The sequence below is a fragment of the Cervus elaphus genome, chromosome 9 (genome assembly GCF_910594005.1).
Source record: "Cervus elaphus chromosome 9, mCerEla1.1, whole genome shotgun sequence".
In the NCBI taxonomy this organism is placed as follows: domain Eukaryota; kingdom Metazoa; phylum Chordata; class Mammalia; order Artiodactyla; family Cervidae; genus Cervus; species Cervus elaphus.
In genome coordinates, this window is record NC_057823.1 from 4,902,216 (window position 1) to 4,923,471 (window position 21,256).

Below are 21,256 nucleotides of genomic sequence, written 5' to 3' on the forward strand. Positions count from 1 at the left end.
TTGACAAGGACATAAAGCAATTAGAACCCTCATACATTGCTGGTGAAAATGTAAAATGGTACGGCAATTTGTAAAAACCAGTTTGGCGGCTCCTCAGCAAGTTCAGTTCAGTCGCTCAGTCGTGTCTGACTCTTTGCAACCCCATGAACCACAGCACACCAGGCCTCCCTGTCCACCACCAACTCCTGGAGTTTACCCAAACTCATGTCCATTGAGTCGGTGATGCCATCCAATCATCTCATCCTCTGTCATCTGTCATCGCCTTCTCCTGCCTTCAATCTTTCCCAGCATCAGGGTCTTTTCAAATGAGTCAGCTCTTCGCATCTGGTGGCCAAAGTATTGGAGTTTCAGCTTCAACATCAGTCCTTCCAATGAACACTCAGGTGTTAAACACAGAATTATTATATGACCTAGTAAATATTCCTAGATATATTCCCAAAAGAATTAAAAACAGATGTTCAAAAAAGACTGTATATAAATGTTCATAACAGTACTGTTCACAGTAGCTGAAAGGTGAAAACAGGCCAACTGTCCATCAATAAATGAATGGATACACAAACTGTTATATACATACATGGAATATTATTCATAAAAAGAAATGAAGCTCTGATGTATGCTGTGACACAGATGATCTGCAAAAACATGTTAAATGAAAGAAGCCAGACCCAAAAGGTAGTACTATTATATGAGTCCAAAGTAGGTACATCCATAGAGAGAGGTGCAGATTGGTGGTTAACTAGGACAAGAGAGAGAGGAATGGGGAGCAACTTCATAATGGGTATGGAGTTACCTTTTGGGGTGATGAAAATTTGGGGGTTTATTTAAAGGTGGTGATTGCACAACACTGAATGTGCTAGATGTTACTGAATTGTTCACTTTAAAATGGCTCATTTTATGTTTATGTGATTTTTTTTGAAAAAAAAATGTAAGCTGAAGGATGCCTTAAATTAAGGATATTTGTCATTTAATAGATACTCTAGTATTATAATATTACATTAAATATTATAATATTTTCATTTATACAGTAAAATATGTTGTCATTTTTTGTAACTTATTTAAATTCTTTTAAAATTATTTAAAAGAAAATACTAAGAGTTAAGTGAAAGTACGTTTAACTCTTAGTATTTTCTTTTAAATAATTTTAAAAGAATTTAAATAATAAAATTTTAAATAATTTGTTGGCAATTTTATTAACATTTGTAGGAGCAACTGTCACCTCACATACATGTAGATGCTAAAATTTTAACACCATCCTGAATCTCATGTCTTGCAAATTCCATTTCCATAACCTGAATTTTTATTTTAAGGAAAGATCAAAAAATGAGTTTTGCCCATTTCTCCTTAAGAAAGAAGTCATTATTTTGAACTGATTAAGGTAGCTCTAAATGAACCCCTGCATTATAAAATAAAACAGTTTATTTTATAATCTTTGATGTAGTTATTCACTTAAGTTTGTAATCCAAGCTAGTTATTCGTTACCAAATCAAAACCTTTAAGTTGGGTTAACGTTGCTGATTCATGAAAAAGGGGTTAGTTAATTTGATTCAGATTACTGATACTTTCTTTTAGAAATGTTTGTGCAGGTACGAAAATTATTCTTAGACTTTTGGGATGTTTTCTTTTGGCGTTTAGATGAGGTGCTATCATAAGAGCTGGGCCTAGATGATTGGAGACCTGGTCTCCATTATTACTTTATCGCTCCTTTCTACCAGAGCCTGTGCTGGCTTTCTATCAGCCGGGGAGGTGGGTGACTTCTCACCTTCTTTCTAGGCTTGAGGCTTCACGGTTCCCCTGAATTGCAACACTGATGGTGCTGGCAGTCCTAGTTCCAGACTGACAAAAGAGAGACTTCCCCCACTTGTCTTCGGAGGATTTTTTTTTTTTTCGGCCCGTTTTGCACAGCATCTTGAATATTGGCATTATGCTTTAAAAAGTCCTCAGAAGAAAAGTGTTCTTTTTGTACAAGGCATAAGGAGAGGGTATTTTACCTTGTACTGTTTAGATGAAGCAAGAAACTATGAATGGTTCCAGTCAGACTCCTTTCTTCCTTATCACTGTTAGAAGGGCCTGAGTATCCCTACCATCAAGCCCTGACTTTTAGCCTCTTCCCTCCAGTGGTCCCTTTTCTGCAAACCTGACAGAATCTTTCCCATGTCCATCACTTTTGTCCCCACTGCATCTCCTGGTTGGGGAATTCTCTGCAACCCTGCTGGTCTATCCAGACACTATCCCCGGTCTTTTAAGACTTAGCTCTGAAACTCCAGATAGTCTCGGTTCATGCCTGGAATAGAGCCTTCTTTCTGGTTAAACCAAATGCTGGACTGATGCACATGTGCACACTCGTGTGCACATGCATGCTCCAGGACTGTAAAATAATAAATTTGTGTTTTAAACTAGTCAATCTGTGGTAATTTATTATAGCAACAATATTAAATGAATATATGTGTGTTCTTACATTTTTGAGAAATAAAATATCATAGTAGCAATAATGCATGGTTTATAAAAACTTGTTAATCATCTAAACTAGAGCTTTATAAAGACATTGACATTGAAGTCGCTCAGTTGTGTCCGACTCTGTGTGACCCCATGGACTGTAGCCTACCAGACTCCTCCATCCATGGAATTTTCCAGGCAAGAGTACTGGAGTGGGTTGCCATTTCCTTCTCCATTATAAAGACATAGGGACAGGTAAATTAAAGTGCAGGTACTGATATAAGATTAAATGGAGGAGCTGGGATCCAAATAAAATATTTTGACTCCTAATTCTGAATTGTAAAACAGCTGTCTGATTTATTTGCTTCTATGTTTTTGTTGTTCATTAAAACTGTTAGTAAAATAATTAGGAAGTAACTTTTTAAATGTTTATCATTTGCAGTATTTATAAAATTAAGTTATTAGTAGAATTAAATAGTTACAAGCTCTATAGGAAAAATGTGTGCGTGTTTCTTTCATGTAAATTCAGTTTTTTTTTCTCTCCATCTAAAATCTCAAGCTGTTAGTCAGAGCACTAAGGAGTACTTGTTTTACAAAACAATTCTATGAACTGTTTAACTTCTTTTTTTTTTTTTTTGCTTTTTAAAAAAAATTTTAATTGAATTATAGTTGGTTTACAGTGTTGTTAATGTTTGCTCTACAGCAAAGTGGTTCAGCTGTATGTATAAATGCATTCCTTTTTTAAAATATTCTTCTCCATTATGGTTTATCATAGAATACTGAATATAATTCCTTATGCTATCCAGTAGGACTTTGTTGTTTATCCATTCTGTATATAGTTTGCATCTGCTAACCCCAAATTCCCATTCCATCCCTCTCCAGCCCCTCTCCCTCTCGGCAACAAGTCTGTACTCTATGTTTGTGAGTCTGTTTCTGTTTCATAAATGTTTATTTGTGTCATATTTTAGTTTCCACATATAAATGATATCATATGGTATTTGTCTTTCTCTTTTTGACTGACTTCACGTAGTATGTTAATCCCTAGTTCCATCCTTGTTGCTGCAAATGGCATTATTTCATTCTTTTTTTATGGGGGAGTAGTGTTCCATTGTATACATGTACCTCATCTTCTTTATCCATCCATCTGTCGATGGACACTCAGGTCGTGAACAATGCAGCTGTGAACATAGGCGTTGCATATGTCTTTTTGATTATAGTTTTGTCTGGATATATGCCCAGGAGTGGGATTGCTGGATCATGTGGTAGCTCTACTTTTAGTTTTTTAAGGAACCTCCATGCCATTTTCCATGGTGACTGCACCAGTTTATATTCCCACCAACAGCATAGGAAGGTTCTCTTTTCTCCACACCTTCTCCAGCATTTATTTGTAGACTTTTTAATGATGACCATTCTGACTGGTGTGAGATGGTACCTCATTGTAATTTTGGTTTGCATTTCTCTATTAATTAATGATGTTGAGCATCTTTTATGAAGTGTTTAAATTTCTTTCTTAAAAAAGTGTATAACATTAGATCTGAGAGTGCTTAGAAGTGACAGTTACAACCTTAACTTGAAATGGTTGGTGTAGCTTATTCCTTTTTGCTTTCTCTGGTTCTGTATAAGCATGAATGTTGGCCTGTTCTTACACTGTTTTATTTTTTGTTAGTTTATATAAATGAACATAATGCCCACAACAAAATTTTTGTGATAAAGTAGATTATGATATAAGGTATAGGAACGCTGTGATTCAGGAGAATCGAGTTCTAAGTCCAGCTCAGATCCTCATAGCAGTAGTTCTTAGTTACCTTGGGCAAATCATTGTGTCTTTATGGACCTTAATAGTTACACCCCTAAAATAAATGTTTTGGAACTTCTTATGTAAATTGGTGGATCAAACACCTAAACAAAGAAACCAGGAGGGCAGTAATCAGTGGATATGAAAGCACATTTAACAAGTTTCTGCAGAGGAAGTGAGAATAAGTAGATGAGACATTTGCCACCAAGAAGAGAACCTATCTATAGTAGAACTCAAGAGAGGTTTTGGGTCTAGAGATGCCAGATACAGAAAACAAAGATGAAACGGGTGGCTGGAAATACGGATGTTAATTAAACATGTGTCTGCAAAACAGTTTTGCTAGTTGTCTCCCAGCCTTCCCAGCCCATCCCCATGCTCAGCATTTGCCCCTAGAAAATGAGTAAGTAAATGAAAAATTATTAGGCTAGGATCTGGGAAAGGAGAAGCCTAGTCAGAGGAGCCCAGGATTTGGGGTGGTCTTTCCGTTGAGGGCATTTGAAAATTCTGGAATGGGCAGCTGAGAGATTTGAGAGTCCTTTGGAGTGTCTTGTGGGGCTATAGGAGATAAGGATTGGAGTCCGGGGCCCTCACAGGGGCTTAGTGATCCTCCTTTGCTTTGAATGGGGTCCAGGAAAGGGCTGCATGCTAGAGGTAAGAACAAACCGGAAGGTAACAGGCTCTTGCAGGCACTGCCACTTAGCTTCACATCGTCTCGTTTGCTGAACTCAAGGTGAGGTGAGCCCAAATTGCTAGTGTCGAGGTCCAGCAGAAATAGATGTAAATTCTACCTGGAGGAAGACAGCATCATACTGGTTATCAAATTATTTCTAGATAGCAAACAGTTTTGCAAGTTCAAGGTCCAGCACATAGTCAGAAATAACTAGTCACAGAAGGAGATTAGATGACATTCACAAAATCCAACACAGAGAAAAGAAATAGATCCATAGGAGTTATTGGCCCTATTGGATCCAAACTTCCAAAGAGCTGTGATGTTATGTTGATAAAAGACAGTATGAAAAATTTTGGGTGGAAAATGAAAACTTTAAAAAACTAAATAGAAATTATAGAACTCAAGATATAGTAATTGAATTATGAAGTTAATGGGTGGGTTTAAAAGCATATTATTAATAAGTATAACTGAGGAGAGAATTGTGATCTGAAAGATAGGTAAGGAGAAAAGTGTCCAGAATGAAGGCTGAGGAGACAAAATGTTAGAAACATACAGAAGAGAGGATGTATTTGTTTTCTACTGCCACATGACAAATTACCATAAACTTAGGGATGTAAACAAAGCAACAACCATTGGTAATTTCATAGTTCTGTGTAGGTCAGAAATCTGGGTGGGCTTCCCTGGGTTCTCTGCATGGCATTTCCCAGGGCTGAAATCAAGGTATCACTGGACCAGGCTCTTATCTGGAGGCTCTGGGGAAGAATCTGCTTTCAAGTGCATTCAGGGTTCTTGGCAGAACCCAGTTCCTTGCAGCTGTACCTCGGAGGTCCCTATTCCCTTATTGTCTGTCAGCCAGGGACCACTCTGCTCCCATTCCTTCTCAAGACGGACCCCCCACCTCCATCTTGAAGGCAACAATGGCATGTCTCGTCCTTCTGTGGATTCATGTCTCTCTGACTTTCCCCTCTTCCCAGCCAGCCAGAACAAACTTTGCTTCTAAAGGGCTCCTGTAATTGGATTAGTGCCCCCCTACCCCTTCCCTTGTGATCTCCCTTTTGTTGAAATAACATTTAGTCCCCTTATGGGACACAGGGTGAATATACTGCAAGAAAACCAAATGCCTAGAAATCGGTAGAACAAACCACTTCGGAAAACAATTTGGCATTATCTACTAAAATAAAACATGCAGTCCCACTCTTAGCTATCTACTTGTTAAAAATACATGCATAGGGTACCCAGAACCATGTACAAGAATGTTTATGACCATTCTTTGTTTTTTGTAATTGCTTTGCAAACTGAAAACAACCAATATATCTATGAACATTATGTCATATAATCATAATGAAGGAATGTTATAGCAATGACACAGAATGATCGGATGTATATCACAACAGATGTATCTCATAAATACCACATTGAGTGAAGGAAGTCAGACACAGTTTCAAAAACCAGGCAAAAATAAATGATGCAAGGTCTTAAAGATGCATGTTTGCAGGGGCTTGAAGATGACTGTTTAGCAGGTTAAAGCAAGGAAATGATTCTCATGAAAGTCAGAAATAGTTACCGTCTTTGGAGGGCAGTGGGAATAGTGATTAGTTAGGAGAAGTGAGTAGGGGACTTTGGGGGTGTTGACGAAGCATGATTCTCTGTGATAAATCATTAAGATAAGGAATAAAAAAGGAAGCAAAAGAATGAATACCAGACAGGCATAAGCCTTCTGTGCATAACCAACAGCACTCAACTTTGGCAATCCCAAGAGAAAATTGATTTCAAACTTAGAAGATAAACTATCAATCAAGGATAAAGGAAGAGTAAGATAATTTATCTTCTATGTGCTTTTTTCCTAAGGAAATTCCCTTAGGATATATTCCAACAAGAAAGAGAATACAAGAATGTATAACAAGTAATAGTGGAGGCCAGTGAAAAGAAATCCCAGAGTGATAGCCGCACATCAGGCATTTGAAACTTCAAGAAAAATGTCTTCCCCTCCAAATGGAATAGATTCCAAACAATAGGTAATTTGAGAAGGTAGGAAGTACTACTGACAGGCTCTGGCGAGATATATTTGTCTTCTCTTAATAAGAAAAAAAAAAGTTTATTAGAAACTTGTAGTAGAAAAGCTAGAAAAAGTCATAATCTAAAAAGGAAATAAATTTAAAGTAACATGAGGTTTGAGAACTGGTAGAATGTAGGAAAGAGAATCCGTTTAACCTTAATATTGGAAACAGTCTTGTTCTTTTATGAGTGACAGCAAATCATGTGATCTTTAGAAATGAAATGTAATCCTTACTCTGCAATTAGTAGTGTTTACATGTGCGTACATACATACACTTCATATCTTGATTTTCAACTTTTAGACACATCCTACGGAAGAAACACAGAAGACCTAATTATAGAGACTGAAAGATGTGTTATCAAACTTGACCATTTAAGGCAAATGTGGAGGGAAAGAGAGCTGGAAGTAAAAGAAGATGAAGTGTAATATTCTCATTTTACATACTGGGCAGGAAGAAATTCCTTTAAAAGTTGATGAAACAAGTTTAGGCATGTTATTTAAAGTTACAGTGGTGACCAAGGAAAAAATTAAAAATAACATGAGAACAAAAAGCTCTGAGGTGTCCTTGGGGGTTTCAGATAAGTGACTAAATCCTCAGTTTTCATAATGGGGAGTAAATAGATAATTTCTAAAGTTGATAAATGAAGAAAGAGTGATAAAAGTATATTTTTGGAGTTGAGACATGACTACAAGAAGTAAAGCCAGGAATAATTGAAGATAGCTCCTCCTGGAGTTGAAACTAGGAAACATGTGTCTGCTCAGGTAATTCAGAGTTGGTTCATTTGTCTCACTGGACAAAAACTTGTTTGTCCAAAAAAAGATGTCTGTTTTTAAATTCTTAAGACTGAGATATATATGTGCTTCCCAGATGACTTACTGGTGAAGAATCTGCCTGCAATACAGGAGACTTGGGTTCACTCCCTGGGTCAGGAAGATCCCCTGGAGAAGGGAATGGCAACCCACTCCAGTGTTCTTGCCTGGGAAATCCCACGGACAGAAGAGCCTGGTGGGGCTACAGTCCATGGGGTTACAAAGAGTCAGACACGACTCAGCAACTAAAACAACAGTTTTATGTATATACACACACACGCACGTATAAGTGTACAAATCACACATATATATTAATGATTTAACAGATTTAACTTTTTAACATTTTATAATTCATATGAATATTGTATTTGCATACATCTGTGTATACGTGTACACATAATGTGGACTGAGTTAAAAAACAATTCCAAAGTAACTTGACAGCTTTCAACTTTAAAAAGTTAAAATTAAATTAAGTTTGAGTTTCTTGGCAAACAGATTATTAATAGAAGTGAATAAGTGTAAACAGTGTCATAAACTGAATAGAATAAATAAATAGAAACAGTGTTTTAAATGGTGCTTGGGTTCTCAGATGGTCTTTAGCAGCTTTTAACCCCCAATGAGGAGCCAGAAGGTAACAATAATAGCAATTGATGCTAGCGCTAGCTTGAAACTAGTACAAAAAGTATTCAATTTTTCCTGTCTATTTTTTCTAGGAAAATGAATCATAAATTTCAGCTGGGAACTTGAGATGCTAGAAACAGATCCCCTAGAAGATTTTATTTCTTACCATAGTATTAATAATATTAAGAGGTGTTTCTAGTAGAATTTTATATATATAGCAATTGCTTATGTTAGGGATTTTGTATCTTGGGGATTCACCATGAGCTGAGATTTTGGCTTCTGCTTTCTTTTTAGATTCTTTCATCTAGGAAAAACACAATCAATCAAAACTTAAATTTATAATATTACGTTCTTCTTAGGAGCTCAAACCATTTTCTCCACTGTGATATTCCAAAATATATTTTATTTTGTGATACCAGTGAGTTTTTTCAACTTATTGACATATTTAAACTGAAGACTTTGTTTCCTGACCAGTCTCATGTGCTCTATATCAAATTACCTGGTTCTGAAGATAGTAATCTCAACTAACATAATGCAGTGTCAGTGTGCAAAGGATTGCTGAATCCCATCCTAGCTGCAGCTGCCAGGTCGGTGCCTCTGAAAGGAGTCAGTTCATCCTGCACTGTTAGCCCACTCACTTTGTTCTTCATGTGCAGAAGTGCCCTGAGTGAAAGCAAGCAGATGTTTCCTTATTTGTTATTCAGTTAGAAAGATAACACATTGAATGTACATTCTGCATTGCTGTATTTTCCAGAATTATCCTAATGGGTTGCTTATTATATTTCTTAATTATAGTGCTGCTTTTGATACAGTTCTTGGGATAAATGTTGCAGTCAAGAAACTAAGCCGTCCTTTTCAGAATCAGACTCATGCAAAGAGAGCATATCGTGAACTTGTCCTCTTAAAATGTGTCAATCATAAAAATGTAAGTAATGTCTGTGTTTCCTCTGTATACTTTAATGTTGTCAATGATACGTGATGATCTTCTGGGTCTTTGAAGATACAATGAGTTTAGACCTAGGGTAAGCTAGTGATAAAAGTACTACTTAAACATTTATATTTTATTGATAAAATTGTTAATCAACATTGGGGATATTGAGTCAACAAGAGGAATCGTGGTCCATAGGAATTTAGGTCACTCATTAGGAATAGGAATGTCCTTGTTACCGTTTGGTTTTCACTATTTCAGTGTGATAAAGTGGCAAGAGTTATTGACCTGACCAATTGAGAAATAGCTAAATACTTTTTAGGAAAACACTGTTCCATAAGTAGCTTTTACATATTCATATTTATGGAAATAATTGTTATTAGATGATGCTTTGTTCAAGGTAGTTCTTCTTGGCACAGAAATCAAAGCATTGTACATTGTAAGGAAAAACAGTATCTCCCTAGAAAATGAGGTACTCAGTCATGTTCTATGTTCTTTTGCTGATCCCTGAGTATTATGTGGAACATGATTTTGATAGCCTTGCCATGTTATAAGATTATAAGATGGTAAGTCTAGAAGGGACTTTGGAGACCCCCTCCCATCTGACTTCTCTTTGTTGCAGAGTTGAGGGGATAAGTATCAGGTCCTTTTGTTGTGATGTTTCTGCTGGATTTTTCTGGTGTAGGGACAAAAAACTAAGATAATTTCAATCTTTTGAGTCTGTGATATGAATTTGTTTTTAATTTCTCCAGTGCATGCTTTACTTGTTCAGTTGCTAAGTCATATCCAACTCTCTGCGACCTCATGGACTGCAGCACTCCAGGCTCCTCTGTCCTCCACTACCTCCCAAAGTTTGCTCAATTCATGTCCATTGAGTCAGTGATGCTGTCTGTCCGTCTCTTCCTCTGCTTCTCCTTTTGCCTTCAGTCTTTCCCGGCATCAGGATCTTTTCCAATAAATCAGCTCTTTGCATCAGGTGGCCAAAGTACTGGAGCTTCAGCATCAGTCCTTCCAATGAATATTCAGAGTTAATCTCCATTAGGACTGACTGTCTCATCTCCTTGCAGTCCAAGGGGCTCTCAAGAATCTTCTCCAGCACAACAATTTGAAAGCATCAGTTCTTTGGTGATAAGCCTTCTTTACAGTCAGACTCTCACATCTGTACATAACTACTGGAAAAACCATAGCTTTGACTTTATGGACCCTTGTTAGCAAAGTGAAGTCTCTGCTTTTTAATATGCAGGTTTTTGTGTCTAGGTTTGTCACAGCTTTTCTTCCAAGTAGCAAGCATTTTTAATTTCATGGCTGCAGTCACCATCTGTGGTGATTTTGGAGCCCAAGAAAAGAAAATCTGTCACTGATTCCATTTTTTCCCTATCTATTTGCTATGAAGTAATGGGACCAGATACCATGATCTTAGTTGTTGTTTTTTTTTAATGTTGAGTTGCAAGCCAGCTTTTTCACTCTCCTCTTTCACCCTCATCAGCAGGTTCTTTAGTTCCTCTTTACTTTCTGCCATTAGAGTGATATCATGTGCATATCTGAAGTTCTTGATATTTCTCCCCACAGTCTTTATTCTAGCTTACGATGCATCCAGCTCAGCATTTAGCATGATGTTCTCTGCATATAAGCTAAATAAGCAGGGTGACAATATGCAGCCTTGTTATACTCCTTTCTCAATTTGGAACCAGTCTGTTGTTCCATGTCCAGTTCTGTTGCTTCTTGACCCGCATACAGGTTTCTCAGGAGACAGGTAAGGTGATCTGGTATTCCCATCTCTTTAAGAATTTTCCACAGTTTGTTGTGATCCACACAGTCAAAGGCTTTCACGTAGTCAATGAAGAAGTAGATGTTTTTCTGGAACTCCTTTGCTCTCTCCATGATCCATCAGTCATGCCGATTTGATCTCTGGTTCCTTTGCCTCTTTGAAACCCAGCTTGTACATCTGAAAGTTCTCAGTTCACATACTGCTGAAGCCTAGCTTGAAGGATTTTGAGCATAACCTTGCTAGCATGTGAGATGAGCATAATTGTACAGTAGTTTGAACATTCTTTTTCATTGTCCTTCTTTGGGATTGGAATGAAAACTGACCTTTTAGAGTCCTGTGGTCATTGCTAAGTTTTCCAAATTTCCTGCCATAATGAGTGCAGCACTTTAAGAACATCATCTTTTAGGATTTGAAATAACTCAGCTGGAATTCTGTCACCTCCACTAGCTTTGGTTGTAGTAATGCTTCCTAAGGCCCACTTGACTTCACACTCCAGGATGTCCGGTGTCTGGTTCTGTGTATTCTTACCATCTCTTCTGCTTCTGCTAGATCCTCACCATTTTTGTCCTTTATCATGCCCATCCTTGCATGAAATGTTCCCTCGGTATCTCCAGTTTTCTTGGAGAGACCTCTAGTCTTTCCCATTCTATTGTTTTCCTCTATTTCTTTGCATTGTTCACTTAAGAAGCCCTTCTTATCTCTTTACTATTCTCTGGAACTCTGTATTCATTTGAGTATATCATAAAAGCAAAAGTAAAAAAAATTTTTCTTAAAATATGGTGGAATGTTGCTAGATCTCATGTACATTAATGAACATAGATATAAACCATTTTTATATAGCTACACAGTACAAATGCACAGTAATTCATTTAACCAATTACTTATTATCAAATATTTAGATTGTTTCTAGTTTTTTACTACTATAAGCAGTGCTGCAGTGAACATCCTTATACAGGTGAATTCTTTGGCCAAGATTCTGGGTCAAAAAGTATGCATATTTCTGGTTTTAATATATACTGACAAATTGACCTCAAGGAAGACTTATCAGTTTTACACTTTCATTGAGTACCTGAGTATGGCTTTTATTTCAGAATACTTCAGAACTACATATTGTTGATTTTTTTGTTTCACCTTACCAAACTGATAGATGACAAATGATACCTTATTTTTATTTATGAGGTTGATTTTCTTTCCATATCTCTTCCAGCCTTTTATTTTTATTTCTTGAGCGTTTGTTTTCCATGACCTTTGTCCATTTTTCTCCAGGCCTGTTGGTTCTCTCAATGCAGGAGATGCAAGAGACGCAAGGGGGAAAAAAAAACTGGATTCACACTTCAATCTTTACACCAAGATAAACTTAAAATGGAATTAAAGTTTAAATCTAAGGCATGAAACCATGAAACCTTAAAATATTTATGAAAATATCCCTTGCCAATGCAGGAGATGCAACAGATACAAGTTCAATCCCTGGGTTGGAAAGATCCCCTCAAGTAGGAAGTGGCAACCCACTACAGTATTCTTGCCTGGGAAATCCCATGGACAGAGGAACCTGGTGGGCTACAGTCCATGGGGTCGCAAAGAATCAGACATGACTGAGTGACTGAACACACATTGGTTTCTTTCTTATGCATTTAGAGAAGATCTTTGTATATTAAAACTATCAACCCTCATTTCTTTTCCATTTGACCTAATTTAGGTTGTTTTTGCCATGCTGATTTTTGTCGTCATTTAATGTAATCAAGTCTTGTGGATTTCTTGTCATGCTTAGAACAGACTTTTCTACATCAGAGTTGTATGAATGTTTATCCATATTTTAAAGTTTCATGGTTTCATGCCTTAGATTTAAGTTTTTGTTCCATTTTAAGTTTATCTTAAATAAACTTAAAGGTGTAAACGTTAAAGTGTGAATCCAGTTTTCTTTTTTCCCTCTTGGCTCTCTAGCCACTCCAGTCTTCAGTCTTTTATACTGAATAATTCAAATTTCCCTCAGTCATTTGAAATGATTGAGGATGTGTTTTTGATGCTCAAGTAGCAGAATTCATTGTTTAACATTGGAGTACCAGGACCAAAGCCTGCGATGGGGTCAGTTTTTGAACCCTCTTTAGGTAAATACATAATACTGTGAGGCATTTCATCTTTATTATACCAAAATAGAAGCTTAGCCCTCATATTTCAAAACTTTCTAGAAATTTGCACATTGTATTTAAGTTTTCAGAGTTAACATATTGCTTTATTTAGTGTTTTTCTACTTGTAATTGCTACTTTTTTATGTTCAAAGCATTATGTGTCAAAATTCTGTAATAATAAGTTACTAGGGACACACAAAAGTGATTTGATTAAAAGTGCATCTTATTTCCAAGGTGAGAATCTTAATCATTTAACTTTTGAAATGCTGTATAATAGAATGTTTTGGTAAAAGCAGTAGCAGTAATAAAATTACAAAGCTCTGCTGTGATTTTTTTTTTCCTAGTTTTTACTACATTTTAATGTTAAACTTAATTTTTATAGTCAAGTAGAGTTGTTTGACATGCTGAGGTTTAATTTTCTCTTTTCAGATAATTAGTTTGTTAAATGTGTTTACACCACAAAAAACTCTAGAAGAATTTCAAGATGTGTAAGTATAATTTTTATTCAGTAATACACTGTGCATGAAAGATTGAAAATTTAAAAGAGAATATGACTGCTTTTTTTAACTTAGGAAATGCAGACAATAATACATTTTTAATGATATCTTGGCCACTTTTCACTATGAAATAGAAGCAGTGAGGAAAATGAATAATAATATTCAACCACTCATGCCTGTGGACTTCTCAGGTGGCACCAATGCAGGAGACAAAAGATCCTGGCTCGGTCCCTGAGTGGGGAAGACGCCCTGGAGGAGGGCATGGCAACCCAGTCCAGTATTCTTGCTTTAGAACCCCTTGGACAGAGGAGCCCGGCAGGCCACAGTCCATAGGGTCGCACAGAGTCAGACACAGCTGAACCAACTTAGCACGCATGTGCTTATCCCTAGATGGTTATCATTTCTACAACAGGTAAAGGATGACTGAAAGTGGATTCCTTGGAGAAGACAGTGCCATTAATACTGCTGATTTGCTTTACTGAAATATAAAATGTTTTTCTCTAGTCCCCTAAAATCCAGGATTGTAGGGTTTAGGTGTTTATAGTTATTATTTGAAATGGGTAAGTGATTAAATATTGTATATTTTCCAAAATCTGAAATAGAATTGTCTTACTAACAATGAAATGAAATATTAATTTATTATTGAGATACAATGTGCAATTTTATCCTAAATTCATTGGTTTATTCATTCAACAAATATTTGATTGCCAGAAATTCCCTGGCAGTTCAGTGCTTAGGACTCCATGCTTTCAGTTGAACAGCCAAAAGGAAAATTTGATTGCCAGCCGTGTGCTAAGCACTCTCTTGAACTTGACAATTTAGTGACCAAAACAGGCAAAAATTCCCTTCATTATTTAAGAATTGCAGATGATTGTATTTCTTCCTAGAGCTTGAAGGAAGACCAGGGAAGATAATCAACATAACAAATAGGGAAGTGATGTCATTCACTAGAATGTGGCAAATGCGGAAGAAATGGAGCTGAGTGAGGGGATCAGAAGTGCTGGGGTTGGGAGTCAGGCTGCAGCTTTAAGTGGGATAGTTAGGGAAGGACCTCATGGGATTGGTGACATTTGCAGAGGCCTTGAAGGAAATGAGGGGGTTAGTCCTACAGATATTTTGAGAAAGGTAGTGGCAAGAAAGAAGGAATGGGCTTCCCTGGTGGCTCAGTGCTGAAGAATCTACCTGCCGGTGCAGTAAGCAGGGGTTCGATCCCTGATCCAGGAAGATCCCCCATGCCACGGAGCAGCTAAGCCCATGTGCCACAACTCCTGAGCCAACTCTCTAACACTTGGGAGCCACAGCTGCTGAGCCCACGTGCTGCAACTGCTGAAGCCCACGAGTCCTGGAAGCCGCGTTCCACAAAAGGAGAAGCCACCGCAATGAAAAGCCCACGCGCTATAAGAGAGTAGCCGCTGCTTGCCGCAACTGGGGAAAACCTGTGCATCAGTGCAGACCCAGCACAGCCAAAATTAAAATAAATACAATTATATTTTAAAAAGATAGAAGGAACAAGCAGCGTGAAGGAGCAGACGTGGGAGTGTGCCTGGTGTGTGCTCGTGAAGAGCAAGAGCCTGTTTGCTGGATCGAAGGAAGCAGAGGAAAGTAGAAGAGGTCGGCTCAGAGAAGTGGCAGGACCGACACTGCTGGACCTCTAGGCCATTGTAAGGACTTCCCTTTACAAGTAAGACTTTCAGTGGAAGAGTGAGTTTATCTAACTTACATTTTAAAACAATAACTTGGTTTCTGGACTGAGAACCCACTTTATGGGATAGAATACAGAAGACCAGTCAGGAGGCTATTGTAATAGTTCATGTGAGAGATTATTGTGGCTACATTTAGACTGAAGGGGTGATAGGATGGTAAAGGCACGAGATTGGATGTCGACACTGTTTTGAAGGTAGAACCCCAGCGTTTGCTCTTAGAGAGGCTGTGTGGTTTGAGAGAAGGAGTTGCTGAGAACAACATTTGGAATTTTGGCTCAGGTGCTCACCAGAAGGATAAAAGTTCTCTCAAGTGAGATGAGGAAAGCTACGGGAAGAACAGATTTGGGGCTGGCGTAGAATCAGGAGCTCGGTTTTAGACATGGAGTCTGTTGGGCACCCAAAATGATCTGTGAAGCAGTCAGATAAGTGAGCCTGGAGTTCAGGTAGGATATCTGGTTTGAAGGTATTAATTTGGGAGTTGACAGTCTATAGATGATATTTAAAACCTTGAGGTCAGAAACCAGGGAAGATCGTCATGACAACGAGTACAGTAGAGAAAAGAAGGCCAAGAAACAGGTGCTGGCCCTCCAACAGTAAGAGGCCAGTGGTAAGAGAAGGTCACGGTCAGCCAGGATTATAGAACTAGCCACTGCGTTTAGCAACACGGGAGGTGTCAGGAGCCTTGCAGACAGTTTCAGCAAAGTGGTGGGGGCAAACGCCTGGTTAAAGTGAGATTAAGGAAACATGGGAGAAAAAACTGAAGATGATGAGTGTAGATACCTCTTTGGGGAGTTTTGCTTGCAGGAAGACCAAAAATACAGAATCGTAGCTGGTAGGGGAGGTAAGGTCAAAAGTTTCCTTAAGATGCGAACAGTAACGGCATGGTTTCTGTATTGGTAAGAATGACCCAATAGCAAAAAATTTTACATATAGGAGACTTTGAATGTTTGAGATTCTATTTACTGTGATATAAAGATTGCTTCTTTTCAAGATAGCTTATAAATCAAGATACCTAATAAAAGCAAGTTATCTTTTTACTTTAGCCAGTACAGTGACTAGGTATGAAGTTATTACTTTTTTAATAAAAATCCTGATGTAATACCATAAAGGAATTTGGATAATTTTCATGTGTACATGGCTGATCATTTATTTCCTCAGGTATTTGGTTATGGAATTAATGGATGCTAACTTATGTCAGGTCATTCACATGGAGCTGGACCATGAAAGAATGTCCTACCTTCTTTACCAGATGCTCTGTGGTATTAAACATCTACATTCAGCTGGGATCATTCATAGAGTAAGTAGTGATACTGTATTGGTTTTTTCCTTTTAATCAAAATCATTTTGTTATTGTAATCTTCAGATACAAAAGAACGTATTTTTTAAAACTTTGTCAATGTTGAAAATCCAAATAAACTTTGGGATCATGTTACTTTCTCAAAGATTGTTGAGATGAGAAGACATTTGTGGAATGCCTGGTTTGCCTGGGCCCATCTGAGCCACCCTGGGTGCAGATATGAGCCAGCTGCCCAGACTCATATACAGAAAAATGCTTCTTTTTTTTTTTTTTTAAAGTTTTTATTTGGAAATAACTTAAAACTTAGAGGAAAATTGCAAGAATAGGACAAAGAACTTCCAAATACTATTTACCCAGATATCCCTGCTGTTAATAGTTTTGTCATACTTTAAATACTGTTTTTAGTGCAAAGAATTTGAATTTGGGGTGGGGGAAAGTTAAAGGCCAAGTAGTATATGATACAGTTGCTCTAGAAGTTTTATATGAGTTATTGCCCAAGTATTCATTTCTTACATCATAAAGTTCTACCACTCCAGCATCCCAACCATACTGGTAGGAACTCTTGGAAAGGCTCCAGGCAGACCTCTTGACTAGGCCAAGGCTGCAATTTGAATGGTGGTGTTGCCTGTCAGGGAGTACCTATTTAAAAACCAGAGAGAGGTTCTCTAAGCTGGTTTTATGAGCTTTTATAATTTTTTGATTTGTACCACTGTGTAAACAATCATGATCAAGTTTTTGTTTGTTTCTTTGTTGTTTTTTGTTTTTTTTAGCAACTGAAGTATTGAGTGAGACAGGGGGCAGAGATAATAGCTGTATTGAAAGGTTCTTAGTGTTCCTTAAATAGTTACTGTACTGATTTTGTTGACTGTCTTTTGATACTATGTTTCAATAGCAAAAAGTTGTATTTTCTGTGAACTGAAGTCTGTGGAGGGAAGAAGTGAGACAAGAACAATGAAACCTCTTCATACACAAAAGAACAGAGAGATTTTTGATGGTATAATAGTAGTAATTCTTTTGAATCTGTTGGATGGTTCCATCGCAGCCACTGAACGGAGGCCTAACACAGTAGCAGAGCCCACAGTTCAGAGAGGGCCAAACCCTTGCCCCTTGCGAACATGAGGTCTGAGGCCTGAGTGAGGTCTGCCGCCTGAGACCAGCCCTGGCCCTCCCAGTGCCTACTGGGGGCCTGCCGCAAAGATTCCTGACCGGTCTTCAGTCATTTAAATAATCGCCTTTGCTGCTGTCATGTGGTCAGTTAAAATAATATAAATTCAGTTGATGAATTTGCTTTAAAAACAGTGACACTAGTCCTTTTAATTAAAAATAAAGATTTCCTAGCATACCATTCTATTTCTTTTCCTAAAATATTCACAGACCTTTATATAAATTAAGGCACTCCTAATTTCTCTTAAATACATATTATATTAAAGTCTTGCCTGAGAATAAGTTCTCAGATAATTAGGCTTAATTATGTTAAGCTTTATTAATTTTGCACAGGCGGACGGTTTGTCTTGCTTGTGTCTCCCCTCTTGGGCCCAGACGTACATAGGGAAGCAGTATCCTTTCGTTCCAGGGGTGGCTTGGGAGACCTGTGGCATTCACGTGCCTCTCTTAGGTGATGTCTGGCCCCTGCAGTGTAGGCCCACACCGGCAGACCAGAAAGTCACGTAGGGTCAAGGAGGTTTTGGTGTACACAGCATGATCTCGCCGACCACCCCTCCATCCTCTGTGTCTCCCCACCGGCTCTCCCTGCCTTGTCTTACACCTTCCTGTGCACACATTAGTAGGACTGCGGACTTCGTGCTTGCCTGAAAGCACCGTGTGCACATTGGGGGAAGGTAGACAAGGCCCCTGTTTGCACACCCACCACTGCTCCAGGTCCCAAGAGGTGATCAACCACACTTACCCTTTAGCGTGTTAATGGTTTCCTGCGAACTTTCCCTGTCCTTTTTTCTGTATATGATACCATAGACGAAGAAGGAAATGGCAACCCACTCCAGTATTCTTGCCTGAAGAATCCTGTGGACAGAGGGGCCTGGTGGGCTGCTGCCCATGGGGTCGCACAGAGTCAGAGACGACTGAAGCAACTTAGCACGCATGCATGCATTGGAGAAGGAAATGGCAACCCACTCCAGTGTTCTTGTCTGGAGAATCCCAGGGACAGAGGAGCCTGGTGGGCTGCCGTCTGTGGGGTCGCACAGAGTCGGGCACGACTGAAGTGACTTAGCAGCAGCAGCAGCATATAGACAAAATGTGGTCCACTGGAGAACAGAATGGCAAACCACTTCAGTATTCTTGCCTTGAGAACCCCATGAACAGTATGAAAAGGCAAAAAGATAGGACACCGAAAGATGAACGCCCCAGGTCGGTGTGTGTTTGTGTGTAGTTCCTTGGTCGTGTCCGACTCTTTGCAACCCCGTAGACGGCAGCCCACCAGGCCTCTCCATCCATGGGATTCTCCAGGCAAGAACAATGGAGTGGGTTGCCATTTCCTTCTCCAAAAGGAACTATAGAAAGAAAGAAAGTGAAGTCGCTCAGTCGTGTCCGACTCTTTGCGACCCCATGGACTGCAGCCCACCAGGCTCCTCCATCCATGGAATTTTCCAGGCAAGAGTACTGGAGTGGTTGCCATTTCCTTCTCCGCCCCAGGTCGGTAGGTGCCCGATATGCTACTGGAGATCAGTGGAGAAATAACTCCACAAAGAATCAAGAGATGGAGCCAAAGCAAAACAACACCTAGTTGTGGATGTAACTGGTGATAGAAGCAAAGTCCAATGCTGTAAGCAGCAATATTGCATAGGAACCTGGAATGTTAGGTCCATGAATCAAGGCAAACTAGAAGTGGTCAAACAGGAGATGGCAAGAGTGAACATCGACATTTTAGGGATCAGAGAATTAAAATGGACTGGAATGGGTGAACTTAACTCAGATGTCCATTATAACTATTACTGTGGGCATGAATCGCTTAGAAGAAATGCAGTAGCCATCATAGTCAACAAAAGAGACCGAAATGCAGTACTTGGATGCAATCTCAAAAACGACAGAATGATCTCTGTTCGTTTCCAAGGCAAACCATTCAATATGATGGTAATCCAAGTCTATGCCCTGACCACTAATGCTGAAAAAGCTGAAGTTGAACAATTCTTTGAAGACCTACAAGACCTTTTAGAACTAACACCCAAAAAAGATGTCCTTTTCATTACAGAGGACTGGAATGCAAAAGTAGGAAGTCAAGAAAACACCTGGAGTAACAGGCAAATTTGGCCCTGGAGTACAGAATGAAGTAGGTCAAAGGCTAACAGAGTTTTGCCAAGAGAACCCACTGGTCATAGCAAACACTCTCTTCCAACAACACAAGAGAAGACTCTATACATGGACATCACCAGATGGTCAACACCAAAATCAGATTGATTAAATTCTCTGCAGCCAAAGATGGAAAAGCTCTATACAGCCAGCAAAAACAAGACTGGGAGCTGACTGTGGCTCAGATTATGAATACCTTATTGCCACATTCAGACTGAAAATGAAGAAAGTAAGGAAAACCACTAATCCATTCAGGTATAACCTAAATCAAATCCCTAACGATTATACAGTGGAAGTGAGAAATAGATTTAAGGGACTAGATCTGATAGACAGAGTGCCTGATGAACTATGGACGAATGTTCATGACATTTAACAGGAGACCGGGAGCAAGACGATCCCCAGAAAAGAGAAATGCAAAAAAGCAAAGTAGTTGTCTGAGGAGGCCTTACAAATAACTGTGAAAAGAAGAGAAGCAAAAAGAAAATGAGAAAAGGAAAGATATTCCCATTTGAATGCAGAGTTCCAAAGAATAGCCAGGAGAGATAAGAAAGCCTTCCTCAGAGATCAATGCAAAGAAACAAAGGAAACCAATAGAATGGGAAAGACTAGAGATCTCTTCAAGAAAATCAGAGATACCAAGGGAACATTTCATGCAAAAATGGACTCAATAAAGGACAGGAATGATATGGACCTAACAGAAGAAGATATTAAGAAAAGGTGGCAAGAATACACAGAAGAACTGTACAAAAAAGATCTTCACAACCCAGATAATCATGATGGTGTGATCACTCACCTAGAGTCCGACATCCTGGAATATGAAGTCAAGTGGGCCTTAGGAAGCATCATTACAAACAAAGCTAGTGGAGGTGATGGAATTCCAGTTGAGCTATTTCAAATCCTGAAAGATGATGCTGTGAAAGTGCCTCACTCAATATGCCAGCAAATTTGGAAAACTCAGCAGTAGCCACAGGACTGGAACAGGTCAGTTTTCATTCCAATCCCTAAGAAAGGCAATGCCAAAGAATGCTCAAACTACTGCACAATTGCACTCATCTCACACGCTAGTAAAGTAATGCTCAAAATTCTCCAAGCCAGGCTTCAACAGTATATGAACTGGTTTTAGAAAAGGCAGAGGAACCAGAGATCAGGTTGCCAACATCCACTGGATCATCAAAAAAGCAAGAGAGTTACAGAAAAACATCTACTTCTGCTTTATTGGCTATGCCAAAGCCTTTGACTGTGTGGTCAC

At 38.7% G+C, this 21,256-nt stretch overlaps 1 protein-coding gene across 5 annotated transcripts in view; it reads left to right on the forward strand.

Annotated features, from left to right (window-relative positions):
- The window catches only part of MAPK9 (mitogen-activated protein kinase 9), a 65,661-nt gene that overhangs the window by 17,388 nt on the left and 27,017 nt on the right, over positions 1 to 21,256 (forward strand). For all 5 annotated transcript variants that reach the window (XM_043910671.1, XM_043910670.1, XM_043910669.1 and 2 more), the window contains exons 3-5: positions 9,181 to 9,310; positions 13,637 to 13,695; positions 16,566 to 16,704. In XM_043910671.1, coding sequence (XP_043766606.1) covers positions 9,181 to 9,310; positions 13,637 to 13,695; positions 16,566 to 16,704 — 328 coding nt within the window. The remainder of the gene's footprint in view (positions 1 to 9,180; positions 9,311 to 13,636; positions 13,696 to 16,565; positions 16,705 to 21,256) is intronic.